Source organism: Rousettus aegyptiacus, unplaced genomic scaffold (genome assembly GCF_014176215.1).
Source record: "Rousettus aegyptiacus isolate mRouAeg1 unplaced genomic scaffold, mRouAeg1.p scaffold_m13_p_6, whole genome shotgun sequence".
Classification (NCBI taxonomy): Eukaryota; Metazoa; Chordata; class Mammalia; order Chiroptera; family Pteropodidae; genus Rousettus; species Rousettus aegyptiacus.
In genome coordinates, this window is record NW_023416309.1 from 65,298,515 (window position 1) to 65,319,241 (window position 20,727).

Sequence of the window (20,727 nt, forward strand, 5' to 3'; positions counted from 1 at the left end):
ACCCAGCCCTCAGTGTACATGTGACATATGTAGAGCTCTCATACATGCTAGTTTGTTTCTTCATTCAACAAACAGTCCTAGGGCCTGTGATGAGCAAGAGTGGGATTAGGCCAGAATTGAAAACACATCCACCTTGGTCATTACTGGCCTCTCCTGAAATCACCCCAAGAGAAGATGGGCATGGACGAGGGGCCTAGTAGCCTGGGTTCATGTTACCCCCACTAAATGTCAGCTAAATGTCAGGTGCTTTGGAATAATTTCCTGGTACAGGGTCAGCCCTCAGCAGTTCTGGTCTTCCTCACCATCATTATTACTCTGTGCTAGGCTTCCTGCTTGGGACCTCAGGGTGACCAGGACACACGTCTGTTCCTGACAAGTGAATTATCCAGTCAGGAGACAGGTCCCCCTCACACCACAGTGCCAGGGGCTCCAGTGGCCTCCCATGTTACAGTGCCCTGAGGTGTCCCTGATGGCAGTCATGGGAGCTGGAGGGTGAGGCAGCCTCCACGAGTAAGGGTCCTGAATGATGGTTGGCAGCTGGGAGAACAAGACAGGGTGGGGAAGACAATGTCCTGGAAGGAGGATGAGGCCCAGGACAAAACCTTTGGTATTCTGGGAAACCCCCGAGGACTGCTTGAAAGGGCGTGAGGGCTTGGCACATAGTAAATAGCTAGAGTGGTTATGGTGATGGGGTAGGCTGGTATGGACCAGGGTAGTAGATGGAGAGGCTTAATTTCCAAGGTCCTTTTGGCACCTCCTGGAGGGCCCCTACTCTATTAAGAGGCATGGACAATATTTAAGGCCATAACTGTAGCAAAGTAAAACTTGCCCCCTTCTCTTTGTCTCAAAAGCCTGGTGCCCACCCACAGCAGACCACTCTGTTGGATTTAATGGATGCCCTACCCAGCTCAGGCCCTGTTGCCCAGAAAGCAGAGCCTTGGGGCCCGTCAGCTTCAGCTAACCAGGCCAACCCTTGGAGTGGGCACACAGCTCCAGCCAGCACTTCGGACCACTGGCCATCATTTGGTAAAGGTCCCCCCTCATTTGTCTCTCATGCTTGCTTGCTGAATGGGTGAAGGGCAACAAATCAGAGCTTCTTGCTCTCTCTCACCTGGCAGAGGTGGGAGTGAATCTGGTTGATGGTGGTGGGTTGTCCAGGCTTCTTTAGTCCCCGACTAACATCTAGCAGGCTGCTGCTCTCCTCCTGAGAACCATGGTACAGTGCTCTCTTTCATTCTTTTTTGAATGGTTTTCTGCTTTGGTAGAGGGAAAGCTGACTTCCTCTCTGTCTACCACGCACCTCAGAAATGGCTTATCTCTCTTCTGGGACACATGTCAACTCTCTCAGCCTCCGAATTGTACCCAGCACCCAGGTTAAGAAACTGTAATGCACAGCATCAAACATGTAAGTCAAGTTGCTATAATTAGCTGGAAATTATGATATACTTAACATGGTTGCTAAAGAAAAGGGGATACGTTTGCTGCAATTCTTCTTATTTGTTATTTAAAGCAATAGCAAATCAGTTTGCTAGGCTAAATGAATATTTTAAAGTTCTGTTTAATGCCAAATGTAAGAGAATTTGTGATAAGAGATTTGAAACAAATGCAGCATGATCGGTGTAGTCTGGGTGGAGATCTTTGGCACATGAATTTTGGATCACTGGATCCAAGGCTTGGCCTGCAGGCTTCATAATGGCTTCCTGCCCAGCCTGCACTCTGGGAGGCCCCTCTGGGTTCTCTGAATCTTGCTGGTTATGGGTAGTCTGTGGGTTTTCTGTCTGGGAACTCTGATATAAGTGTGCTTATATCTTTTGGGGTGTCTGTTTCCCAAACTGGAACCATCTTTGGCATTCAGCTCAGTTCCCTTGATACTTGCCGAAGTATGCCGAATGCCAGTCTATGTCCTGCCATGCAGGGACCCAGACATGAACAGGTAATGGTCCTGCCCTCAAGGTCCTGGGCTGGTGTGGGCAAGACGGGAACAGCAGCATAGTAGTGTGTGTGGGTTGGGCTTTGGTGGCAGTTCTTTGAGAGCATCTTTGGGCAGGGCTTAGCTCAGGAATTCAGTGGGCGTGAGGTAGGCATTTTGGTGGAGTCTCTGAGGAAGAGCAGGAGTGGCTAGGCCAGGAAAAGGAAAAGGTGTTCCCAGCAGAGGCACAGCTCGTGAGAAGCACGAGGGCATGCTGTGGTGCAGTGAGCATAGGTACAGAGAGACTTGCCTGGTGTGAATCGGGCAGCAAGAGAATGGGGTGGGGCTGAGGAAGATGGGGAGGTTAAGGGAGTTAGGGAGGGGGATGTCCTGGTCACTCAGGGCGGGGCAGCCTTGCCAAGTGCTTGGACTTGTCTAGAAGGCAGTTGGCCTCAGATGTCCTTGATGCTGTTGGTCTCAAGGACCCAGGCAGAGCCCCACATCTCTTTTGGCAAGAGCCCTCTGGCCTTAGGGCAAACTCTAGGTCAAAAGGTCCACAGTTCTCACTCACTGAAGGCCAGCGCCAGAGCTGCCAGGAGTTCGGTTCACATGGTTCGTGGCCTGTGTGCTGTGCCCTGGACAGGGAGCCTGTGGTATAAAGTCTTGCTGAGCACATCTGGGGACAGTGAAGGTAGGCCTACTGGAAATGCCTACTCAGCACTGCTTATGGGAATAGCAGGCCCTTCCCGAGAGTGGCTTGACTTTATTTTTAAATCTGGAAAATAATTCTTCTGTAAAGGGATGGCCACCTTAAGTTATGGATAGAATGTTCTTCAGGAAAGACTGTCAGTTGTTTTCAAAATTATAATTGATCATTAAACTGATGGGTAGTTTTTTCAGTGCCCTGAAAAAAACGTGGTTACCCCGGGAGCCAGGTGAAATTAAGATGATTAAATTATACTGAGTCAGCTGCTGATTCTGGGGAGGGGCTTTGGGGACCAGGGTATTGGGAGGAAGACAGACTTTTCCCTCTTTACCCCTTTTTTACTGCTTGTATTTCCTGCTCGGAAGAGGTAAAATAGATATTTTTTAAATGAACAAGTTTGCCCAGCCTTTCCTTTGCCTGGTGGATAGAGCTCTGCCTTGGAACTGAGTATATTGATTGAGCCAGGGACACGACCCTTATGGGGAGCTGGAGATTCTCCTGTTGATGGGCAGGACCATGTCCAGCAGTTGGGGTTCTCACATACCTACAGGCAGCATAGACTAGGAGCTGGCCAGAGGAAGGAGCACAGCTGGGGAAGGCACCTGGTGCCCAGAGGCAGGAGAGTATCACGTGGGAATGCCACTCACATAGGTCTGTTCTTCCAGTATTTTTTTGAGGTAAAATTCATGTAATGTAAAATTCACCACTTTAACCATTTAAAAATGGACATTCAGTGGTTCAGTGTTATGCAGTCATCAGTACTGATTCCAGCAAGTTTCTATCACCCCATTCCCATTAAGCAGTCACTCCCCACTGCCCCTCCCCCAGCACTGACAACTACAGTCTGCTTTCTGTTTCTGGATTTCTCTATTCTGGACGTTTCATATATGTAATAGAATCATACAACATGTGTCCTTTGTGACTGGTTTCTTTCACTTAGCGTGTTTTCAAAGTTCATCCACATAGTAGCATTTATCCCGCCTTCATTCTTTTTTATGGCTGAATAATATTCCATTTCATAGATAACACCACATTTTTTTCTATACATTTAGCATTTGATGGGTATTTGAGTAATTTCCACTTTTTGGCTATTGTGACAACTTTTTAAGAGAAGATTGAAACCTAAATTTCTTGGAATCTATTAATTTTTAAATATTGACAATGAATGTAAAAATTAGAAACATGTTTGGGACTAATCAAATTATATCTACAGGTGGCCACAGGTGGCTCGTGGATTGCCACTTGCCCAGCTTAGGGCCCTCTCCATGGTTCTGATGCATTTGGCATTTTTACCTTGGGGTAATAGGCAACCGAAACCCAGAGAGGCTGTTCATCCTCTGAGGTCACACAGCAAGTTAGGGGCAGGCTCAGTGCTTTTATGGTCCGCAATGCTAGAATCATCATACCATCTTAGACTGCTGCAAAGGCCTTCTGTGGTGGTGCATGTCCTGGAAAAGTCACCTTAGACTCCAGCATTGAGAGATAACTAGTGTTAAAATCCTAGCTTCTCTGCTTCCTGGTTTTTCTGGGCACTTAATGATTTTATGTATTCATGGTCATATTATGTATACAATTTGTGTGCGTGTGTATTTAGGGTGGGGTGAGAGAGATTTCCGTTTACACTATATGATGAGCATTTCCAGGCATCATTAGACACTAAACAATGTGGCTCCAGTGAGAGGGTATGGGGCTTTACCACCATTACCCAGTGGCCCATTGTTGTACATGAGGTAGTTTTGCACTTCTAACACTCTGCTTTCAACAGAGCTGCAGGAGACGATCTAATACCAGCTCCCAAGTTCACTGGAGCATGGTAATAGTCCCTTGCTTTCATCTTCCAAGACACAACTCCAGAGCAAGATGTAGTGTCAGGTTTACTGATTAGTCTCTTGTAAAATCCACTAGTGTGTGTTTTCAGGGCCACGCCACTGCCCTGAAACACATTCACAAATTAGAAAGATTAGAGGGTCTCTTTTCCAGCATTGTTAGTTGCACCCTCTGGATGAAAGAAACACTGTTGTGAAAGCTACTGTTTGTAGTGAACCCTGCCATTGCCAGTTCTTTCCAAGCAGCACTTGGGGCAGCTTGGCCAAGTGGCCTTGGGAGGAAATGCTAAGGGCTGAGAGGAGGGAAATTGGAGCCTGCCAGGTCAGCGGGGCACTTCCTCCACTGTTCAGACACACAAAGAAGCCACCTGGTATGAGGACACAGCCTGGTGATTCAGAAGGCCTTGGCCAGCTCAGGCCGTCTCTCCGCCCCAGCTAGAACAGAGGCCATCTTCCGTTCTGGCAGCAGCAGGTGATGCTGCTGGTTGTGACGTGCCCACCCCCCCACCCCATAGTTTAGTTCTGTGATTGCCTCCCTGTGCACATGAATATTCATGTGTGAGGATAGGGATGAACCAGGCTGGCCAATGAGAGGCAGTGGCTGCCTGCTCCATATGAATGGGCCCACAGAAGAAGAAGTTAGAAGCTGCTTGATCTTTCCGGTCTTGGTTCCATCCTGCTTTCCTTTCATTCACTTGAGCTTTCAACAGGCATTTATTTATCGAGTGTGTGGCATAGACTGGGCCCTACAGAGGATGTGGAGGGCAGAGCACAGAGGAGCCTTGCAGCAAATCTACTGTTCATTCATGGAGGATGAAGATGGAGTGCTATCAGTACACTTTCGGTGGGGTGGGTACTGTGCTGCACCCCCTATCACTCAGTTTCTCACAGGCTAGTTTATGTAGGCCGTCAGCACCCATGGGAAGGTGAAGGAAACTATCTGTCCCCAGGTTATATTTGAAGAAAGTGTGGTGACACAACACGTGGCCTCCTGTTGGCATGGCGTCCTTTATACACATAAGTCCCCAAACACCACTTGCAGGATGGAAACCTGACACAAAGCTCACTGAGGCTAAGAAGCTTATCCATGGTCATCTGGCTGATTTGAGGGTCGCCAGGATTTCAACTGAATGTATCTTTCATTCCACATCCAAAGCTCTCTGAGCTGTGACCAGCTTTGTCCTTGTGCTTGGTGGTACAGGAGCAGGAGGTTCCTTCCGGGCCAGAGCTTACAGATTTCAACATCGTGCATCATATAGGATGATTTTTAAAGTTTGTAGCCATGCTGTTACTTTTGTTGTTTCAGCAGATTCTAAAGGGGAAGCAGGGCTCATAGAGTATAACTGGAGGTGTCAGGAGAGGCTCTTGAACAATTTCAGGGTGGTGCTGTACAGCAGTGGGAATGCTCTGGGTGGAAGCTTTGCCTATGAGCCTGGGATGATGGAGGTTCAACTTGATGCCAATTCATAAGAAAGTATTTTATACAGCTTCACATGTCATAGCATTTATAGAGGAAGAGCCCTTCCAAAAATGTTGTAATACTTTATTTTATCTCTTAGTGATATGAGTTAATCAGTTTGGGGGAAAACTGGTGTGTTTAGATCCTCATGTTTCAAGAATAGATCTGGATGGAGAAACAAGTCTCCCTTTTTTTTTTTTTTTTTTTTTTGGCACATGCACATGTTTGCAGTTGCTGAGGGGCTTGCCCATCTGAGGTCAGGAGAGCTGAAGCCCATGGCGCTAATGAGTAGCTAAGGAGAATTCCAAGTCTTGTCTCTGCTTGGTGGGGCAGCGTGGATTCCCTTAAACATCTGATCCTTACTTTATATTGTGTCCTGTTGTCTGCCTAGCAAATTCTTGTTTATTTTTGGAAATGCGGCTCAGATGTTCCTGCTCAGGAAGATGTGGTTTCACTCTGTCCTCAGGACCACCTCACCCTATCCTGTGGTCACTGGCTGCCCATGACTCCCATGCTAGGTACAGTCACATATATCTGTGTTTCTCTCTCAGAGGAAGGGACTGGGCCTGGGCCTGGTGAATGCTCTCCACATGTTGCTAAGATAGAGTGAGGTGATTCCAAGTACCACTGTCTCTCAGGAGCAGGGCTGGACCCTACCAGGTTTGCATCCATTCAGGCCTGTGTGTCTGACTTGGGCTATCAGATGATGGGCCTACCCTCTGAGGAGGGCTTGGCCAAGGGTATGTGTGCTTCAGGAGTTTAGTGGTTCTCACGTATCCTGGCTGCTCATTCCAGTTACTTGAGGAGCTTCAAAAAATCCAAATGCCCAGGCTCTCCCCACAACTTGTGTGAGGGGTGGGGAGGGATCAACACTAGTATTTTACTAAAATCCCTCAGGAGATTCCTAGGGACACACAGTTGAGAACTACCGGTCTGGTGCTCCCCAAGCTGCATGGTGAGTGAAGTCCCCCTAAATCTAAGATATTTGAAAGCTTCATGTGTAGACTCAGAATTTAGAAACAGCTTTTATCTATATGTGTTTCTAGCACCTGACTTAGATGTTTACCTAGAACCTTCTAGAGATGGTCCTTGAACTCCAGTATTCACAGATGCCTTACTAGAGGAAGTTAGAGCAGATAAACTGCAAAGCCCCTGCCAGCCCTGAAGTTCCATGGTTTTCTTTGTTGCCTCCCATCAGTCCACAATTAGTTATCAAGCACCTTTTGTGCGTCAGGCTCAGTTCTAAGCTCTAGGGAAGCAGTGTAGACAAAGCTGACCCAGCCCCTACTCCTGTGGAACTCACGCTCTAACTGGGGAGATGGACAGATTCTCACATGAGCAAGAGCAGTGGGTAAGTGCTTTGAGAGGGGCTCTGGGCTGGGTTTAGAGTGGGCAGCTGAGAGACAAGATGATGCAGAGGCTGCAGGGTGGGGACTGTGCTCTCTCAGCAAGACTACACACACACACACACACACACACACACACACACACACACACAGTGTCTCGGGGAGGCAGTATGGTCAGGATGCTGCATTGCAGCTACAGTAGAGACAGGTAGCTTTGTCTTCAGGCCAGCTTGATCCAGATTTCTGGGTCCTCTTTGCACTGCCCTACCCTGGGCCCTTCCTCTTTCCCCTCCAGCCTCAGAACTCAAGGTCCTGCTGTTTTGGGTGCCCACATCATGTTCCAAGTTCATAGCCCAGGGGATGGGGAGGACTTCTTTGTAGCTTCTCTTCCTTTCTGGGATTTGGGAGTGGGGAGTTGGGACTGGGAGACTTTGCAGATTTACTTTAGCTGCTGAAAACCTTCCCCTGTTCTTGGGGCAAGGTTGGTCCCACTCAGACTGGGGCTTGGAGTGGATGAGGGAATAATTCTCCCAAGGAAAACCAGAATATCCTTCAGGAAAAGGGGGCAGTGGGCACCAGAAAGTGACCAGGCAGTGTCTCCTGATGGAGGCAAGAAGAAGGAAAGGACAATAGTTGTCCATCTACAAGGGGGAAAGTGCTCACTGTGGTCAGGGGAAAGAGTATGAGGCTCTTGGTCTGTGTGTTCTGGGCAAAGACAAACTTGGGGGATGTAGACTGTGTAGCAGGGTCCTTCTGACCTGAGCTTGTTGAACTCTCATGGTTGCTGATGAGCAAGGGGAGGTTGAAAAGGTGTGTTAATGTCCCTGTGATTCCATGGAGAGCCAGAGTAGCTTGGTACCAGATCCTAGATCTTTCTGTGGACCAAATACCATGTCCTTGGGCAGCTCTGAAGACACTTCTCAGCTCCGACTTGCAGTCCAGCTCTCTATGCAGTTTCTACCACATCACTTCCTTCCAGTTGAGATGGAGAACTGAGGCCCCATAAGGCTGTGTGCTGGGGGCAGAGCAAGGGTCTTTACGCACTGTGTGATTCCAGCCAGGACCATGATCAGTGTCCTGATATGCACTTTGTATGTCTGGCAAAAGTGGGCCTGGGAAGAGTGGCATGTGTGGGAATGGAGGCCTAGGAGATGAGTCCCTAGAGGCTTAGGGGAGCATTCCTGGTCTTCTCTAAGACTTTCTGGTACAGAGGGAAGAGATAGCCCTTGTCCCAAAGGAGTTCACAGTCCACGGGAAACTCTTAAGCATATAAGTAGTTATGGTGCTATATGATAAGTGCTCTAAAAAGAAAGCCAAGTGGAGGGAATGGAGAAAGCAAGAAAAGAGAAAAGATGGAGGGATTTGGAGGCCAGAGGTGGCAGGTGGTGGATGTATCTTTTGGTGTGTTTGGGGAGCAGTGGGGAGGTTGATGTTACCTGGGGAAGCATGGAGGCATAATAAGGACATCTCTTTGGAGTTCCAGAAAAGTTAATATTCGAAAAGGTAATACTGAGGCTTTTCAAGAATTTATATCAAGGTATTACTTCTCAGATCCCAGAAGCTTAGTGAATCATAAGCAGGATAATAAAAGAAATCTCCACCTACACACATCATCTGAAAACCAAAGAAAGAGAATATCTTAACCCTACAGGGAGCAGATGACCCATTACAAAGGAACAGCAGTCAGACTGACAGCTGACTTCTCAACAGTGATGATAGATGCCAGAGGACAGTGGAATGATGTCTTCAGTGCATTGAAAGAAAACCACTGTCAACGTAGAGTTCAATTATAGTGAAACCATCTTTCTTCCAAGAATGACAGTGAAGTAAAGCTATTTTAAGTTTTGAAATGCCAAAAATAAAAACTGTCATCCTCCAGAATTCTTTATTCAGTGAAGGTATTCTTTAACAGTAAAGGTGAAATGATAACATTTCTAGGTAACAGAAAACTAAAAGAACCTGTTGCCATCTTATCTACCCCCTTAAGAAATGCTAAGGAAAATTCTTCAGGCTGACAGAGAAAACAACCAGATGGAAACTCAGATCTTCAGGAAAGAATAAAGAACACTGGAAATGGGAAATAATGTGGGAGAATGTTTAAAAAGTCATAAGAATATAAGAAAATTTGAGCAGCACGATTCATGAGCCTGTGAACTTACTGTTCCCAGCAACTGGAGAATATGCATTCTTTTCAGCCACATGCAGAAAACTAACAAAAAAGTTAGCCTCCACAAATTTCAGAAAATTGGGATCATATAGAACACATTTTCTGACCAGACTACTGTCAACTTAAGTCAGTAACAAAAAGATAAATAAAAAAATTCCAAGCACTTGATATTTTAAAAACACTTCTAAATTCTTGAGTCAAAGAAGAAATTATCATGAAAATCAAAAATATTAGAACCAAATAATAATGTAAATACTTTCATATCAGAATTTGTGGGACAACCGAGGCAATAGTAAGAGGAAAATTTATAGCTTTAAGTGTTGATATTAACCAAGAAGAAAGGCAAAGCTTAATAAGGTAACATTAGAGGTTAAAATAGCATTATACTCAAATAAGTAGAAGGAATGAAATAATAGAGGTAAGAACAATCAAATTAGAACACATAATAATATCCACAAAGTTGCTAATTGAAAAGAGTAATAAAATAGACATCTTTGGTGAGATTAATGTTTTTTAAAAAAAGAGGAAAAGCACATTGTTAGAAATGAAACAAAGAACATAACTGCAGATACTGCCAAGATTTAAAATAGAGTAGAGGCTATTTGATCAATTCTTTTCTTACAGATCTGAAAACTTAGATAAAATGAGTAAATTAAAAAAGATAATTTAGCAAAATTGAAGAACAATAGAAAACCTACATATAGGGTAGTCTTATAATCATTAAAGAAATTGAGTCAGTAATTTAAAAATCCCCATTACCCCCCATACCTACCTAGATGGCTTTACTGGCAAGTTCTAACATCATTCAAAAAACAATTCCACTTGTATACAAACTCCTTCAGAGGATAGGAAAATAGGAAGTAATCCTACTCATTTGATTAAGCTAGCATAACCTTAACACCAAAGCCAGACAGAAGATGTGAGAGAACATTTCACGTCAGTCTTGCTTATGAATTTAGATGCAAAGCCCTAAGCAAAAAAAAAACAAAGTGCAAAACCAAAATGAGAAAAATATAAAAATGATATAGTACACCATGAAAAACTGTGTGTGCAAGGACCAAGTCATTAGCAAATGAATTAATGTACCATATTAACATACCCAAAAAGGAAAATCATGGATCATCTTAGTAGAGGTGGAAACAGGTTCATAAAATTCATCAGCTATTCATGGCAGAAATCTTAGCATACTTGGAAAAATGGAGAACTTCCATAACCTGATAAAGGGCTTCTAAAAGGGAAAAAACCCTGTTATGGCAAGTGGTAATGTTGAAGTCGATCACATAAGAGCAAGACAAGGACATTGACTGTCCACACTCTAGCTTTATTTTAGGACTGGTGATTGTAGCCAGCACAGTAAGACGGGAACATGAAAGAAGAAGTATAAGGACTAGAAGGAACTAAACTGTCATCATTTGAAAGTGATATGATCATATACGTAGAGTATCAAAACTTTCTACAAGAGTTTAATAGAATTAAGAGCTACTGGAATTATAAGAATAAATAGGATGCATTCCAATTAGAATCAATTATTAGAATTAAGAGTAGCAAGATTTCTGGATACAAAAATCAGTATACAAAATTAAATTGTTTTCTGCATAATAATAAATAGAAAATGAAATTTAAAAACTATACCAGTTTTCACTGAGACCCCATCCCACCCAACTTGTGGGCCCACCCAACCCACTTCCAGTGGATTTTCCATTCAAACAGCCTGTCTTGGCTTATGATGCGGACTTTCCTAAAATCTGTCAAAGGTTCATAAATACCATATAAGCAGCATCCGGCCTCGGTGCTGAGCAGCCTCAAGCCGGCACTAGCAGCAGCCAGCATTGGTTTGCGGCTTGGCCTCTTGAGGCACATCCAAGCCCAGTGTAGGTTTTGGCCATCTATGGATAGCTTGGTAGCTTATGCCAGGTGGCCCCAGGCAGGGCACAGGCTATGGCTGAACTTGGTCAGCCCATTGGTCAGCTTTGGTCTGAGACAGAGCACTACATGGGCCACATCTGAGGACAACGTACTGAAAGGTGGACTGGGCAGGCACTGGATCCCTGCTAATGTGAATCCTTGCTTCATAGGGTCAGCCCCTGCACAATAGCTTTTCCATTTCGTTGCTGGCCAGTCCTCACAACCAGTCAACCCAATGGCCAGTCCCTCTCATTGATACGCAAACAGCAACAAAGACTCAACTATAACAGGAAGGCACATACAACACATACAAGGGACGTGCCTGGAACACCTGGCTCAGGTGACTAGGGAGACTGCCACCAGGCCCCACAGGACACCTACTAGGTAAGGCCACTCTACAAAGACCGGGAGACATAGCAGCCCTACCTAATACATAGAAACAAACACAGAGAGCCAGAACAGGGAGACAAAGAAATATGTCCAAATGAAAGCAGAACAAAGCTCCAGAAAAAAATAAAATGGAGACAATCTATCAGATGCAGAGTTCAAAACACTGATTATAAGGATGCTCAGAGAATTTAGCAGAAAAGTAGATGAACTCAGTAAGAACTGTAACAGAAAAAAAAAAACATAAAAATGGAGATAGAAACTATAAAAAAGTCAGAATAAAGAATACAATAACTGAAATAAAGAATACCTTAAAATGAATCAACAGTAGGTTAGATGAAGCAGAGGATCAAATCAGTGATCCAGAAGATAAAGTAGTAGAAAACACCCAATCAGAACATCAGCAAGAAAAAAGAATCCCCCCCCCCCATAAAAGACACTTTAAGGGGCCTCTGGGACAACATCAAGTGTACCTATATATACATCAGGGGTGCCAGAAGAAGAGAGAGAACAGGGAATTGAAAACCCATTTGAAGAAATAATGACAGAAAACTTCCCTAATCTAGTGAAGGAAATAAGACATACAAGCCCAGGAAGCGCAGAGACTCCTAAACAAGAGGAATCCAGAGGCCCACACCAAGACACATCGTAATTAAAATGCCAAAGCTTCAAGACAAAGAGAATCTTAAAAGTAGCAGGAGAAAAGCAATTACTTACCTACAAGGGAGCTCCCATAAGACTGTCAGCTGATTTCTTAACAGAAACCTTGTAGGCCGGAAAGGCTTGGCAGGAACTATTCAAAGTAATGAAAAGCAAGGACCTACAACCAAGATTACTCTACCCAGCAAAGCTAGAATTGAAGGATAGATGAAGAGCTTCCCAGATAAAGCTAAAGGAGTTCATCACCACCAAACCAGTATTACAGGAAATGTTGGAGGGGCTTTTTAAAGAAGAATAAGAAGAAAGAAAAGAAAAAATATGAATAATAAAATGGCAATAACTACACGTCTATCAACACTTTAAACGTAAATGGATTAAATGCTCCAACCAAAAGATAAAATGACTGTATGGATAAGAAAACAAGACTGTTATATATGCTACCCACAAGAGACTCACTTCAGATCAAAAGACACACACAGCTTGAAAGGAAAGGGATGGAAAAAGATATTTTATAATAATAGAAACAAAAAAGCCAGGGTAGCAACAGTGCCAGACAAAATAGACTTTAAATCAAAGGCTATAACAAGAGACAAAGAAGGACCCAGTAATCCCACTGGTGGGCATTTATGTGAAGAAACCCAAAACACTAATTCAAAGGGATATGTAAGTACATACATTCATCACCGCATTATGTACAATAGCCAAGATATGGAGGCAACTTGGGTGTCCATCAATGGATGAATGGACAAAGAAGAGGTGGTTCATATGTGCAATGGAATATCACTCAGCCACAAAAAAGAATGAAATCTTGCCATCTGTAACAACATGGATGGACCTAGAGGGTATTGTACTGAGTGAATAAGGCAGAGAAAGACAATGCCGTAGATTTCACTTATATGTGGAATCTAAAGAACAAAATAAAATAGAAACAAACTCATAGATAACAGAACATTTTGATGGTTGCCAGATGGGAGCAGCGACGGGGGGCGGGGATGGGGAGCGGGCAGGGAGTTGAGGGGAATGAATGAAAAGAGGAAGGAGGTTAAGAAGTACAAATTGGTAGTTATAAAATCGTCATAGGGATGTAAAGTATAGCATAAGGAATATAGTCAGTAATATTGTAATAACTATGTGTGGTGTCAGGGTACCAGATTTATCGGGGTGATAACTTTGTAAGTTATATAACTGTCTAATCACTATGTTGTACACTTGAAACTAATATATATTCCAACTGTAATTTAAAAATTAAGAAAAGTTTTTTTAAAGTACGTGTCGGCAGTCACAAAATAGTCATGGGGATGTGAAGTACAGCATAGGGAATATAGTCAATAATATTGTAATAACTATGTACAGTGCCAGGTGGAGACTAGATTAATGAAGGGATCACTTTGTAAGTTATATAAATATCTAACCACTATGCTATATACCTGAAACTAATATAAAATAACATTGAATGTCAACTGTAACTGAAAAATAAAAATAATTTAAAAAATACACCAATCCCTAGAAATAAATTTTTAAAAGTTGTACAAATCCCTTACAATTAAAAAATTAAGTTTTACTGAAAGATATTAAAGAAGGCTAAAGTAAATGGGGAGATATCCTGATTTTTGTTTGGAAGACTTGCTGTCATAATGATAACAATTTTCTTCAAATTGAGCCGAGATTCGATGCAATTCTGATCAAAATCCCAGCAAGGTTTTAATTTTGTTTTTATTTTTAATCTGACAAGATGATTTAAAAATGAATATGGAAGTGCGAAAGGCCAGGAATAGCCAAGACACTCCTGAAGAACAAGACCAGGGTTGGGATTTGCTGTACCAGATATCAGGATTTATTATCATAATAACAGTGAGGATAATCCAGAAAGTGCAGGGATAGATACAGAAATGGGTCATGGAATGGAACAGAGAGCCCAAGAATGAATCCATGAAGACTTGACACTGATAAGGGAGGTAGGTACTATGTGAGTTCATCATTCATATAGGAAAACATGAGATAATCGTTTTATACCATATGTAAAAATCGTAATTACTAATGGATCAAATATGGAAACATGAAAGGCAGACTAAATCTTTCAGACATTACTATAGAAGAACAACTTTGTAGGGAAAGATTTCCTACATGTCAAGAAAAGCACAGATTACACACAAAGTATCCTACGAAGGTTCTCCATTAAAGTTAAGAACTTATCTGTTCATCAAAAGATACCTGACATGGAAACCATGACTGGCGTTTCTCCTTGAAGGGGAAGGTGCACATGTCTACCTGGGATGGAACAAGGACAAAGCACAGAAAAACCCAAACCAGACCAACGCCTTCAACAGACTAACAACCCATTGCAGCCTTCTTTTTTCATAGAGTGGAATATTATACAGCAGTAAAAATGAACACATTTCAGCTACACCTCAACACAGATGAATCTTCCAAATAAAACGTGGAGTGAACACAGCTCGTCAATAAAGAATGTGTACAATATGTTTCCATTTATATAAAGTTCAGAAAACAGGCACCTCTTTAAAGGTACCTCTACATGGTAAAACCAAAATGAAAATGAAGAGAAGGTCTAAGAAAATCCACAATAATGGGGGTGGGAGTGCCATTGGGGGAGGCACTTTCTGGTCCCTGAAAATAAGCAGTGGCTTTTAAACATTTCTGATGCTTCACTGGAAGGAAAGAGATGCATGATGTGTTTTGTGTGGAAGCACATATACACAAAGACACACATATCTACATGTACCTGAAATGGAAGATTCGTACAGGATTGACACCATATGTTAGTTTCCTCAGGTGTTTTCTATTCTACTCTTTTAAAAAAGCCGGTGATGGGTGACCTAAATTGATTTGTCACTCGCAGTTTAAAAACGTTTTATTGCTTAAGCTGGGAGGTTAGTACAGAGGCATTTGTGTTATTCCTCTTTATGCTCCACTCATCTGCTTTAATCACCCTTATGTTGAAAGCAGAAACCAGTCAAAGCAGGTGGGGAGAGGGTACTGCCAGGGTCTGAGGCTCCAGCAGCCAATCCCAGGGCAGAGCTCTTATCTGAGGAGGAAGCCTGTGGTCTCTAGGGAAGTGGGCTTGAATTTAGCCCAGGGAGCCCTTTGTAAGACCACATGTGGCCAGGAGTTTGGAAGGATTCTTAGCTGTTTCCTCTCTGGTCCCTTCCCAGAGAGATGTCCTGGCCAGGTCTCACGCAGGACTCTCCCCAGGTGAAAGGCTCCAACAAATGTTGGTTCTGGGCTTCAGCTCTGTCCAGCTTTGCTGTTGTGGGACAGCACCTTTTGGGCGGTTGCCTTTCCTGACATGGGGCACAGATCCTGGTGTGGCTTCCATGGCCCACAGTGTCCTTTCCCTTCTCACCCCAGCTGCTCAGAACTGAGAGGTTTTCTGAGCCCTACCCCACCTTCCTACAGGTGCCAAGCCAGCTGCCTCTGTTGACCCATGGGGAGTGCCCCCTGGAGCCAGCACACATTCCATCTCCAAGAGCTCAGACCCCTGGGCAGCCACGCAGCAGCCTGCCCCCAGAGCTGGGAAAGCAGCTGATGCCTGGGCTGCGGCCTCGGCCGCCAAGCCTGTGTCCGCCTCTGGTGAGACTTCATTCTATTTGGGCCCTAAGAGCCCCTTTGGGCCCCTCCACTTTCTCCCCTCATGACTCCTTGGCATGGGGCCTCTCAATTTGCCTGCACTTGCTACCCTTCTTCCCCATAGCCTTTGCCCCTGACCCCCTATGCCATGTACCCAGTGTGTGGTGTGAGCTCATGGGCCTTCTGGGTATCTCCCTCCAGAGGGAGCTTCCCCAGAGCTCTTGGGCAAGCTACTCTCTGGACCCTGCTAGAGTCACTTCCAACAAGGTCCTGTCCCACCTTCCAGACCCAACTCAGATGTGTCTCCACTACCATTAGTCCCTCCACTTTGGGGTACGGATGGTGGGAGCAGTGGCAGGTGAGTGCCCCACTCTGCACAGGGAGGCCAAGGTCCCCTCACAGACTGCCAGTTGACCCAGAGCCCAAATTGCTCCCTGGCTCTTGGCATTCTCCCCTAAGAAGTGGGATAAAGATCCACTTTCCCTGCCCACTGTCCCCCCACCCATGGGTTGTAGACTGGGAAATAGAAACATGGAGAAGTCATGATGCACCCAGTCACTGGCCTCTCATGTTCACCCAGGGGCCTTTGATCTCTTCAGTAATTTGAATGGGACAGTTAAAGATGACTTTTCTGAATTCGACAACCTTCGAACTTCAAAAAGAACAGGTATGTAAAGGTGGTAGTGGTTTTCATAATGTTTCATGTATTTGACCAGCCCAGGTATTGCAGAATTAATAATCAGCTTTTAAAACCTATCAACTTCATGCATTTTTTTTGCATTTTGCTCTTGGGAATTGTAAGCATCTAATTACAGGAATTCATACATCAACAGTGAAAAGTCATTCGATAGAGGTTTTCTTTCACCCTCTCCATGTATTGGGCCCCATGTTATTTATACCTGTGTTTCCTGTCTGGGTCAACTCTGTGTCTTGATCTTACTTCCCCTGGGACCCATTGCCACCTTACCTCCCCCCAACCCCCGCCGCCCTCCAGCTCAGCATGGATCCCCCACCTTCAGGTCTGAGCCATAGTTTTCATTCACCTTCTTCCTCCTAATCCCAAAGGTACCACCTTTTCCAGACAACCCCAGATTTGGGCATGGTGTGTCTGGTCCACTATATCATCCCAGGTTGTGGCTCCTGCCCAACCTGTGTCAGAGCCCATTTCCAGGACACCCACAGTCAAGTCTCCAGGCCTAGCTCTTCACTGTGCACCCCTGGGCTGGGAGAGGGTCAGGGTGGCATTCAGAGAGTCTTGGCCTGGAGGGAGAAGAGGGAGGAGGCCTGGGATGCTTTCTTCATACACCCGTAAATGGACCCGGGGGCAGCCAGGCAGCCTCTGTCCATCTCAGAGCCATACATCCCACTCAACAGAGCAACTTCTCTCCTTTCTTTCCTCTCTCAGCTTCTCTCCATGCCATCCCCATTCCCCACTTCCTTCCTTCTACTTTCTCTGCCTCTCCCCCCAGCTGCAGCCACAGGCCTGGCTGGTCCTGGTCAAAGGTATGAGCAGCCTGGCCCCACCTCTCAGCTCAGGGGACCAGAAGCAACTTAGAATGTGCTGCTTCTCTGGGTCTTTCTTTTGCTGCATTAAAAAAGCAACAAAATTCTATGTGTCTCCTTTGTAGGTCAAAGTACAACCTAACTGTCCTTACCTGCCCTCTGTGCTTCAGTGAGAAGGCAGTGTAGCTTGTTACATGAACATTATCCTTAAGTGGATTTGCAAAGTATTTCCCGTCAATTCTAGAAGTATTCCAAAAATTTGGAAAAGTTTATGAGAGAAAATGAAAATGATATATAATCCTTCTACCTACCATCAGTCATTGTTTGCTTCTAGTATTTTTTTCTGAGCTCTTACATACAGTTCAGCTCATACCATCAGAGTTGAATCCTGTCGTCCTCCGCCCGCCACGCTTTTATGGAATAATAGATTGAAAACATTTTCTCATGACATTGAAAATTCTTTAGAAAACATTTCACAACTATGTGGTATCTATTGCTCAGCAATAATTTATTTAATCTTTAATTTTTTGGGAGGACATTTTAGGTTGATTTCAAGTATTGCTAAAGTAAATAATGCTGTAGTGAACGTCTTTGTGCTTAAATCTCTGTTCATATTTTGCATTAGTTCCTGAGGCTGGATTCCTAGAAATGGGATTACTGAGTAGAGAGTATGACCATTTTTAAGAACCTCTATACCACATTGCCAGCTTGCATCTTGGCAGAGCAACGACATTCCCACCAGCCTGTTTCAGCACACCCTCTATTGGCTGAATTTTAAAAAATAATTTGCTTTCTTCTTATTGTCAAAAAATTCATGTTCATTGTAGAAAATTTTCAAAATGGAAAAAATAAGTAAATTACCCATGCCTAGTCACCAACCCAAGTGACATCTTACTGTGTTGGGAGGATTGTGCTGTACATACTATTTAGTCCCTGGTTTTCTCATTTAATATGTTGATACAGCTCCCTCTCCTCCTCATCTAGTCTCTTCTGTCCTTACACTCCAGCTTGGTTACATGGACAGTGGATTATGTAACCTGCCCTGTGGATGACTGTTTGTCTCCAGTTTGGGGTGGTTGGAAACAACACTGCAATGAACATCTTCACCCTCCGTGCAGCCACATGGGGAGTCTCGGGTTGGTTTTTGCTCAGGATGCTCCTGGGGTTGGCTGGCAGCATTGGATACACCAGTCTCAGGGCCTGCCCTCTATGCTCACCGTACTCATGTGTGTCCTTGTCTTGTAGCTGAGGTGGTGGCCTCTCCACCATCCCAAAACAATGGAACTACAAGCCCTGACCCCTTTGAGTCTCAGCCCCTGACCATGACTGCAAGCAAGCCCGGCAGCGCCCGGAAAACACCGGAGTCCTTCTTGGGCCCCAACGCAGCCCTGGTGAACCTGGACTCGCTGGTGACCAGGCCAGCCCCGCCGGCCCAGTCCCTCAACCCTTTCCTGGCACCAGGTATGCTTGCTTCCAGGGGCTTTTGCTGGCTGTCCACTCTTCCTGAGAATGGGTTTGCGGGAAGGCCTCTGGGCCCTCACCTCTGGGGGATTCTTTCCACCATGTCCCTCATGTGAGCACCATGCTCAGGAGCGTACCCAGCCTTGGAGCTGGGGTGTAGTGGAGCCAGCTGGGATACCTGGACAGTACTTCCAGCTCTCCAGGGCCTCAGGGGATGGAATGTGAAAGTAGCTATTCAGTTTGAGGGGGCGGGGCGGTGGGGGGTAGAAAACAGCCCTTCTCTCAGTTGAGACTACTAAGCAGAATTTGTCCCTGACTTGGTCCCTCACCCTGGGAGACCATTAAGTGGCCAGCTGGAAGAGGTGCTAGGGGTATGGGAGAGCGGGGTTTGGTGCCCAATATCCTCCCCCAGCCCCATCAGGTGGACTATAAATGGCCCTTAGTTGGGCCATCTTGCAGGGACCTAAGGACCTTCATTTCATCCCTGGTACTGGATTCTGGCTTTCCTGGGGCTAGGAACTCTACCTTCCCACTCCCTAAATCCATCCTTCTTGCTGATGGGCTCTGTCTAAAAACCTGCTCTCCACCCTTGGTCTCCACAGGAACTGTAAGACAAGCCCCCAGCTCTTGCTGTAGTGTCCGAGGAGTTGCAGCCTGCCCCCACTGTCCTACTTTCTCCCTATACACTTAGACCATCAGCTGTACCAAGCCCCTGACACTCCTCATGCATACACATTCTGTTCCCTCTGCCTGGAATGTCTTCCTGTATCAGTAGGAAATCGTATCTGTCCTTCAGCACTCAGCCCAGACAACCCTCTTCCTCTGGGAGACTTATTTCTTCCCTATAGATTTCCCAGTGAGGCAGGCCTTTAGCTCCTTAGAGGCAGAAATGTGTCACATTCAAGGTATTCAGCCCCAGACCTGCCCCGTGATGAAGGGATCTGAAGATCTGGACCACTGCCCCTGATAGAACTCTGCAGTGAAGGACTCAAGGACTTTGAAAGCTGAGGTTGGGGACCCTAGAGCAGAAGTGGAGTATGTAGAGGCCCTGCGTCCAGCTCTGTGGTGCTAAGATGGATGAGGATGTTATTTTCAGGGGAGGGTGGCTCCATAGCTCCTTGTTCCCTGGGTGGAACTTAGATCAGAACCCAGGTTCCTAAGCCAGCATGGAGCCCTGTTCTGATCCCAGGAAATCTCCTGCTGCCTTTTCCCAGAGCACCCTGGGGTGCCCTGCTGGAGATCCACTGGCAGTCTGTGTCCATCAGCGACCTCCTCCAGGCTTTCTGGGGGAGGGAGGGAACCTTATCAGGACCTTGGGGCAGCTGTGATGTCTGCAACAGGTCATGGTCCCTGGGGGCTGCAGCCAAGATGGAGGAGGTTCAGGTAGCCTTGCTGGATGGACCTCCAGGGCCATTTCCCAGGCCACACAGGTAGCTCCAGGCTTTTGTCATTTGTGGGATCCTAGTTTTGACCCTTCCAGGCTAGGGGCCTCAAGCAAGTCATTGTTCTGCTCTGTAGTCTCAGTTCGGTTGTTTCTTGGTCATCTCTAACTGGGGGTGATCTGCAGAGCCCGACTCCTAGGGTTACTCGAGGAAAAGCTGATGCAAGAATCTTGGGTGTGCCCTGAGCAGGGCCTGCCTCCCCTAGTGTGGTACAGGGGACAGTGCAGCATCTCCTGGTGGTGGTGACTTGGAGGGATGCCTTTGCTGGGAACCCTTTTGAGAAGAGGCTGGGCTGCAGCGAAGACCCAGTGCTGGCAGCGTCCATGTTTTTTGGCAGAGTGCCAGTAAGTGTTTTTGCTGAAAGGGGGAAA

General features: G+C 45.4%; 1 protein-coding gene across 8 annotated transcripts in view; it reads left to right on the top strand.

Annotated features, from left to right (window-relative positions):
- The window catches only part of EPN2 (epsin 2), an 81,828-nt gene that overhangs the window by 54,851 nt on the left and 6,250 nt on the right, over positions 1 to 20,727 (top strand). For all 8 annotated transcript variants that reach the window (XM_036223775.1, XM_016145165.2, XM_016145170.2 and 5 more), the window contains 4 exons: positions 852 to 1,026; positions 15,780 to 15,953; positions 16,531 to 16,617; positions 18,699 to 18,914. In XM_036223775.1, coding sequence (XP_036079668.1) covers positions 852 to 1,026; positions 15,780 to 15,953; positions 16,531 to 16,617; positions 18,699 to 18,914 — 652 coding nt within the window. The remainder of the gene's footprint in view (positions 1 to 851; positions 1,027 to 15,779; positions 15,954 to 16,530; positions 16,618 to 18,698; positions 18,915 to 20,727) is intronic.